The sequence below is a fragment of the Pan paniscus genome, chromosome 7 (assembly GCF_029289425.2).
Source record: "Pan paniscus chromosome 7, NHGRI_mPanPan1-v2.0_pri, whole genome shotgun sequence".
Lineage (NCBI taxonomy): Eukaryota > Metazoa > Chordata > Mammalia > Primates > Hominidae > Pan > Pan paniscus.
In genome coordinates this window covers 74,106,244-74,114,386 of record NC_073256.2, presented here as the reverse complement: position 1 = coordinate 74,114,386, position 8,143 = coordinate 74,106,244, and the positions used below count along the sequence as shown (strand labels likewise).

The 8,143-nt window shown below is 36.9% G+C and overlaps 1 protein-coding gene across 4 annotated transcripts in view; it reads right to left on the bottom strand.

Moving 5' to 3' along the window:
• The window catches only part of UBXN2B (UBX domain protein 2B), a 40,552-nt gene extending 33,056 nt beyond the window's left edge, over positions 1-7,496 (bottom strand). For 3 of the 4 annotated variants that reach the window (XM_003821974.5, XM_008975460.4, XM_008975458.4), the window contains exons 1-2: positions 7,336-7,489; positions 1,852-1,955 (exon numbers count right to left, since the gene is read on the bottom strand). In XM_003821974.5, coding sequence (XP_003822022.3) covers positions 1,852-1,955; positions 7,336-7,419 — 188 coding nt within the window. In that variant the 5' untranslated portion in view covers positions 7,420-7,489. Of the gene's footprint in view, positions 1-1,851; positions 1,956-7,335 lie in introns of all 4 variants that reach the window. The other variant, XM_055116568.2, reaches the window with a different exon arrangement.
• Between the last annotated feature and the right edge of the window lie 647 nt (positions 7,497-8,143).

Here is an 8,143-nt window from a genome sequence, read left to right as displayed (position 1 = left end):
AGCTAAAAATACAGTATTTTATATGTATAAAGGTAAGAATTAAATGAAAGAATAGGATGTTCAAATAGTGTCAAGATACCAACCTGCTGATTACAAACGACACACAGTATCTTACAATGGAGTGCTGTGGTGGTCAGCACCTTAACCAAATGAACATATCACTAATGGTGGAAAATCCTGAAATTATGACTCCTGTTGTCATGTAATAAATAGCAGACAATATCACTTATCTAGCATACCCGACAAAAATTCTAATAAAAATCTAATCATGAGGAAACAGTGATCTAGAATGTTAGACATTTTATAAGACATCTGGCCTAGACTCTCTAAAAAAGTCAAGATAATAAATTTTAGATTATGTAGCTGAGCTAAAAACAACAATAAAAAGGTGGGAAGAATTCTGTGTATTCAGAAATTCAAAACAGGAATAATTAAATGCAATGCAATGTCCTCAGTTGAATCCTAAATCCAAAGAAAAAGCTATAAGAGATATGTGACTACTAACTATATATTAAATGGCATCACAGAATTACTATTAATTTTTTTTTTTTTTTTTTTTTGGAGACAGAGTCCTTCTCCATCATTCAGGCTGGAGTGCAGTGGTGCCATCTTGGCTCTCTGCAACTTCTGCCTCCCAAGAACAGGCGATTCTTGTGCCTCAGCCTCCCAAGTAGCTGGAATTATAGGCTCGTGCCACCATGCCCAGCTAATTTCTGTATTTTTAGGAGAGATGGGGTTTTGCCATGTTGGCCAGGCTGGTCTTGAACTCCTGACCTCAAGTGATCTGCCCACCTTGGCCCACCTAAAGTGCTGGGATTACAGGCATAAGCCACCACTCCCCGCCTGAATTACTATTAATTTTGTAAGGTGTTATCAATTTTGCAAGTGTGTGCTTCTTCTTGGGAGACTCATGCTGAAGTATCTAGAGGTGAAGTGTCATGATGGCTACAATTTCCTTTCAAATAGTTGAGTAAAAAAGAGAGAGAGAATACATGCGTGCACAAGTTCAATGTAACATTGTACCAACTTGGTGAATATAGGTGAAGTAAACACAGTATTTACTCTACTAGTCTTGCTTTTTGATGAACTGAAAACTTATAAAATAGACTTTCTGAGAATAAGATATAATGGGAAAACTGACGTTTCTTCCCCAGGGATGGTATTTACAGTACTAAAAAGATGTTAATGAAAATATTCCTGGCAACAAGAAAACTCACAGCAATAAAAGACACCTGGTTCTCATCTCTTAAGTCTTCACAGTTGGTTGTTTTTATACTTCAGGGATTTTAATAACAACAAATACTATTTAGGAGGTCACACATTAGAGGAATCATCACCCAAAGGAAGAAGAGACAGACTTCAAAAATCATAGATTCTTAAATGGAGGACAAAAGACCTGCAGAGGCTCCATGGAGTGGCTTCAAGAAACACACAAATCCTTAAAAACGAATGACAAACTTGCACATGAAAGTTGTTTTGAGAGGAGAATTCTATAGCTTTCATCAGACCCTTAATGAGTCCTATGACTCAAAAAATATTAAAGAACCATTGTGCCCAAGAAAAATAGTATTCAGGATATAATTTCATATGATATCTACCAAAATATTAGGTATTTTAAGGTAATTTTTCCGTAAGTTTCTTTTGGCTTTCTGATTGTAAAAGTTTTAAAAATAGTACCTAAATGATATTAATCATTTCTATTTTTTATCCAAATCTGCCTCGATCTTGGAATAATAATTTTTAAAAATTATTGAAGAAACCTTGAAGAAGGCCATTTAAAATAATTTGAAGTTAGTAAATTTTTAGAAAGGATTATAATTTCTTTTTACAACAAAACAAAATAAAACTTACCGTTGAGGTGGTGTCCGTGGGCTCTTGAAGACTGTAGCTTTAGGTCTATTAGACTTGGAAGATTTGCACTTCACTTCATCTTCATACAATTCTGCCAAGGCCAACTACATAATAACAGGCTTGTTACAAAGTATAACACTAGGAATAACCTCTTCCATACAACTAGAAGTTATGTATAGAACACTAACTTAAAATTGAGTGGTAAAGACTTTTCATGAAAAAAGCTGCTGCTTCAGATGATTCCTTTCTGAAATAAACTTACTGCATCTCATTATATAGAACTAACCAAAATGCCACATCTATTAGAATAACTTTAAGTTATAATAATTACTTGATTATTTTCAATTAACTATTGAACAGTGCCAAAATCTGTTTTAGGTAACAAACCATTTTCAAATTTAAACCTAAAATTCTTGTGCAATTCTTTTAAGAATTCCTGAAGATGTTCACACTAACGTCAGCTTCTTTCATCAGATCTCATAAAATAGTTTCATTCAGCTATTCAAGTTTTCAAACTCCAAGCATATAAAACAATTTCAGAAGTATTCTATTTAAAAGTCTACCAAACTTATAAATTTCATCGTGTTTAGGAAAATGAGTTTCTGAACAAACAAGACCATAAATTATATATGGTTTATATACCATTTAGAAAGTAATATTACCAAATTATACATTCTAGATATTGGCTGGATAGTTTATTTCAAAATGAAATAAAATTATATTTGTTCTTAAAATGGAATTTTAAAAAGTAATCCAATATTTCAGTATTGTATAGAATTTTTTCTGACTTTTGACATCTTTGGACAACAACTCAACAACTTCCTTTAATGCTCCTGTGGCTATTCAATTATAATTGGCATGACCATAATCTCTGTTTTTTTTTTTTTTTCAAAAAAACCCCAAAAAACAAACAAACGAAAAAACCCAAAACCAAAACAAAACAGATTAAAATGCTCCTTTCAGAAACACAAATGATATGAAAACTACCTCCAAGAAGAACAGGGCATTGGGGCAATGTTAATTCTTTGAAAATTCTATTAGTCAACTTTTAAAATATACACAAATAAAACAAAATGAAAGACTTCTAATTTTTTTACCCCTACCCTCCCACATTCAGTAACATTCATATTTGTACAATGGCAACTTTGCTAGAAATCTAAATTATAAAAGTGTTTGGTAATCTAAAAGGACTGAATTCAAATCGTAACTTAGGCACTTCCTGTGTGATCTTGGGCAAATTATTTAATTTCTCTGAGCCTTAGTTACCACATCTTCAAATGCCTATAAAAAATCACCGTAGAGTCATTTGAAGGATTAAATAATGTATGGAAAGCACAAAGCATGTGTTCCATCACTAGAAGATATTATTCTTAAATGTTTAGTAATGATTGTATCAGTGTTTCATTTTCCCCAAGATTTTTTTTTCTTCCTACAGTGTTATATCTCCTTACGGTCCTCTACTACTCCATCCCCTCCAAAAACACAAAACAAAAAACAAACAAATGATAGAGGAGAGAGAGACAGACATGCACATACACAGTCTGATGACTAGGGTCTAAAGTTTTCAGAAATTTTACCTCCCTGAAATTTCTTTAAAGTAGTATTATTTTATGGATTTCCTTCTGAGCTGATTATGTCAGCTTTATGAATTACTTTTATGATATTCCTATTCTCATCAATGAAAATGTCATCTGTATTTCAAAGGCCCATTTCAGCTCTCCTTCACAAAACCTTTTCTAATCTTCTTAATATCTTTTTTTCTAAATACTCATAGCACGTGATACCCCCAATGACATTCATATTAAGCATTATGTTGTCATTACTTGTGTACTTTTGCTGTTTTATTTCCCCAACTAGATTTTAAGTTTCTCAAATTGTTTCTAATATTGTACCTAAAAGGCAACAAATTGACGTTGAATTATATAAAGAACATAATAGAAAATAAATCAGAAATAGATATAGATAGATGTATTTTACATTGGGGTTATATTTGTTAAACACTTTTTGCTTTAACAAGATTTGAATAAATGCTTCCAATCAAATAACAATTTTCTTTGGTGACATAAATTAAAACAGCAAAAATGCCACTAGCCCCATGGAATGTGGAACATACATTAAGAAAAGAGGAATATGAGGAAAATGATATTAAAGAGTCTACCTGGCTGAAAGATCCTAGTTATTAACGGTACATCATTAAAAACTTAGAAGAAAATGAGTAATATTTAGAGGGAGTTGATGCCATATGGCATCATATGGCATGAGTTCATTAGTAAATACTACAAAGAAATTTAATTTATATTATTTAATATAGATGACATTACATCAAAAGAGGAAATGATAATTTAAATTGATAAATATTAATTGAAGTACTGGTCAAAACTAACACAACAAAAAAATCTCAAAACGTAATTAAGAAAATGTTTCAATAATATGCAGAGGATAAAGTATGTAAGTAAAGTATTGATAATCTTTCCTCTAGAATTTGAAATGTGAAGAACTTGAAACCCGAAAGCAAAGGAATCGGGTGAGAAAATAAAGTATATAGCAAAATATTAAAAGTACTGGAATTCTCAGCCTTAGAGTAACCAATTCTAGACGCTGTAATAAATGATTATTATACAAACACCTGGGAACTTGTAGGAAATGCATATGCTTAAACTCTACTCTAGAACCAATGAATCACACTCTGGGGTAGGGCCCAGCAATCTCTGACAAGCCTTCCAGGTCACAGATGCATACTAGAGAATCAACAATACAGAATAATGACATTCAATATGATTAGGGTACTTGTGGCAACACAGTTATCAGAACAGCTATCCGACATTTTAATTCTTCTCATTTATAGTACCCACTATTGAGTCCATCCTAACAAATCCAATCCTAACCCTAACAATACTGAAGTTATCCCTGTTCCCACTCCCTCCCCGTCCAACCTATGTAGAAACACATAATATGTGGAGGAAAACTGGGACAGAGTATACAACTAAATACCTTAATGAACATGTGTGTGGACGGGCTGAGGGACACCAGAAGAGAAAGCAATTCAGAAATACTATTGAACACTGGTGAGGTTTTGGGCTTAGTTTTGCCACTAACAATCCCACCCCTAACTTTCCCCCTGACCATCTCCTTATTTGAGGGGGATGAAGGGAGCTATGAAAATCTACTCTGATATGCAAAAAAACATTTCCGAGTCTGCAGTTTGTAACCTGGGGGCTCCCAGGGCTGGGAGGCCTTTTGGGAAGCAACTATGCAGCTTTTCTCTGGTGGTACCTGGAACACTCCCTCCTGATTTAGATGCTGACAAACCCTACACTGCATGGCAGCTAAGATACACTTACTCAGGGGTAATTCTGCTTGTTCCAATTAGTAATATGTTGCCCCTTTACTCACTCTGAAAGACTCTTAGAGCAAGCTGTTAGGAAAGTAAGAAATATCTACTGAAAGCTGCACGAACTGCGTAACTCTTAAGAAAAGCATGTCTAGATTAAACGGTAACAAGATAATCTATAAATAATCAATATCCAAGGTACCATTTGCGAAGAACATTATTTAATTCTTTTAAACTTTTGATACATACTTTATTTCTTGATATGCCATCCCTTTGGCTGTTTTCAAGTTTCTTTGCAAGTTCTTCACATTCATATTAAGTTCTAAAGGAAAGATTATCAATACTTAGATACTGTACTTGATACACCAAATCACATTCATAAAGAAATCAGTTATCTTCCTACTGCCCTAACCTACAAGAAGTAGACAGAAGATGAAAAAAAAAAAATCCCCATCAAAACTTAGGGTGGAAATGAAGGCATTCTCACAATTAGCAACATCTACCAGAGTATCTCCACACATTAATCATACTTTGATCCACTGGATTAAGACTGCAAACAATTTGCCAAGAATCAGGTGGTCATTAACCAAGCTGTTTTCACTTTTCACATAAAAAGAAGAAATGGATTTAAATTAGGGAAAGGACATTAAGTTATACACTCTATTAACTTTAATGATATTAGAATTGACTAGCCAGGGAAAGTTATAGCATCTTTCTCCTGAGGAAAAAGGAATCAAATATTTGCCCAGCAACAACTGAGCCAGGATAATGTAGGAATTTTGCATAGGCCCTTTATAACATTATTTAATCCTTACACCACCACCAGCACCCTGACCTTCCTCAGTTTACAAATGAAGACACAGGATCAGACAGGTTAAGACATTTCTCCTAAGTTCACAAAACTACTAAGTAGCAGGACTAAGAGGCAAACCAAAATTGGTGGGACTACTAACTTCATGCCGCCTCTTAGTGATGTGGGTTTATAATAGGAAAGATGAGGTACACAATAGCTTCCTATCCCTTGATACTGTTTACTACTACTGAACCAACTATGGGAGCTGGAACTATTCTACATTAAGTTCACCTCCTAATGTTACACTGATCTCTCCAGCCTCCAAATTCTTCGCTTTATGCACTGCTTATTTTGGCACCCAATCATACTCCATCTTAAAATGTTATGCTAAGTATTCATACCCTATTTCTTCGAAGAAATCTGTAGGCTTCCAAAAGGTAGAACTGTCTTTTACACTTACATACCTACCCATCAATAGAGTTCAGCACCAACTAAGGATTTGATGTCCTTATTTCCACATTCCCAAAGCTCAGCAGTATGTTACAATGGATGGTGGTTTGTTCACATTAGAATGAAGTGTGGTTGTAAAGTAATACAGTAAAACTGTTCTACCAAGATTCTCCTTAGTATCTCCTTACTGATATTTACTTGTTAAATTTTTATCAATAATCTTATAATGAGACACAAAAACGCCTAAAATGAGAAAAGTGGCGTTAGTATCTGATAAAACGGGATTTGGTGCGCTACTATTTAGCTAACTAATACTAGTGTCCTACACAACATTACGAAGTTTTATTTCCCAGTTTCTTCAGTGCAATGTTTTAAAGACCACAGCTTAGACAACTAGGCTGTATGGGCATAGAGTGCATCGCTTTCCTTCACCCCTTTAAAAGAAAAACCTACCTGATAAAATGGAACCATTTTTATATTTAAGTAAGCAAGTCAGAAATAGCATCCAAGACAAAAAAGAACAAATCACGTATCATTACTGTTCAGGTGACTGTCTACTTCCCTGCGGCCACAGTAACCTTTCTTCTGGAGTAAGTCTCAAGAAGGAAGCATCAACCCGTGAACCGACCAACTGACCCCGCAAAATGTCATTCTAAACGAATAGCTATTTTTACATCGTACGTGGGGTGGAAGGGAGACAAAGCACCAGCGCTGGAGGCTTGGACACTTGTGTTCACGACCACCACAGTGTCAAGACCCGACCTCGGGAGACCGGGCGCCGGATTCTATCCCCAGACGGGGTCGGGGAAAGGCTCCGCCGAGGCCAGAGGTGGCCTCCAACTCGCACCAGCCCGCGCCGTCACCAGCCCGCGTCCACCGCGGCGCTCCCTCCCGCGGCTCCTCGCCTCACCTGCAAATCCCGCGCGCTCGGAGGCCGCGGCCCGGAAGACCTCCTCTCCTGCTCGCCGGGCTCAGGGCCTCCGCCCTCCGCCATCTTCCGCTGGCTAGCGGCGCCCGCTGCGGACGCACCTGCCGCAACTTCCGGGGCCGGTTGCCTGGCAACCGCAGGAGGGGCGAAGACGCGCAAGGTGCGTGCGCGTCCCCGCTACCCGAACCCGCGCCCCCGTTTCCGGTGCTGGCCCACCTTTTTGGTTTCTCCTTTTTTCTTAAAGGGAGTTTCTCCGCAGGGAAACCTCTGTTAAGTTTTGTGTTGCTCCTGCTACTCGCCTAAAGGCACTGTAGGCCGCCCTAGAGGGCAGCATAGACTTGCAGATTCATTTAGCTCAACAATGAAAACATCCTCTGGATTTTTCATCTGATGAAAAATTGCAACCTCTCCATCTAGTCTTGGTCAGATTCTCTGATCTTTCCTATCAAGGATTGGATGGTACATCGTCACCACAGCGTGAATTAGCACTGAGAGTGAAAAACACCGTAAAAAGTGCTTGGAATAATTTGCTAAAAGCAGAACTCTGCCGGGCCTATGGCTCACGCCTGTAGTCCCAGCACTTTGGGAGGCCGAGGCGGACGAGGTGATCGAGACCATCCTGGCCAACATGGTGAAACCCCTTCTCTACTAAAAAAAAATTATATATATATATATATATGTATATGTATATATATATGTATATGTGTGTGTGTGTATATATATATATATATACATACACAAAAATTAGCTGGGCGTGGCGGAGCGTGCCTGTAGTCCGAGCTACTTGGGA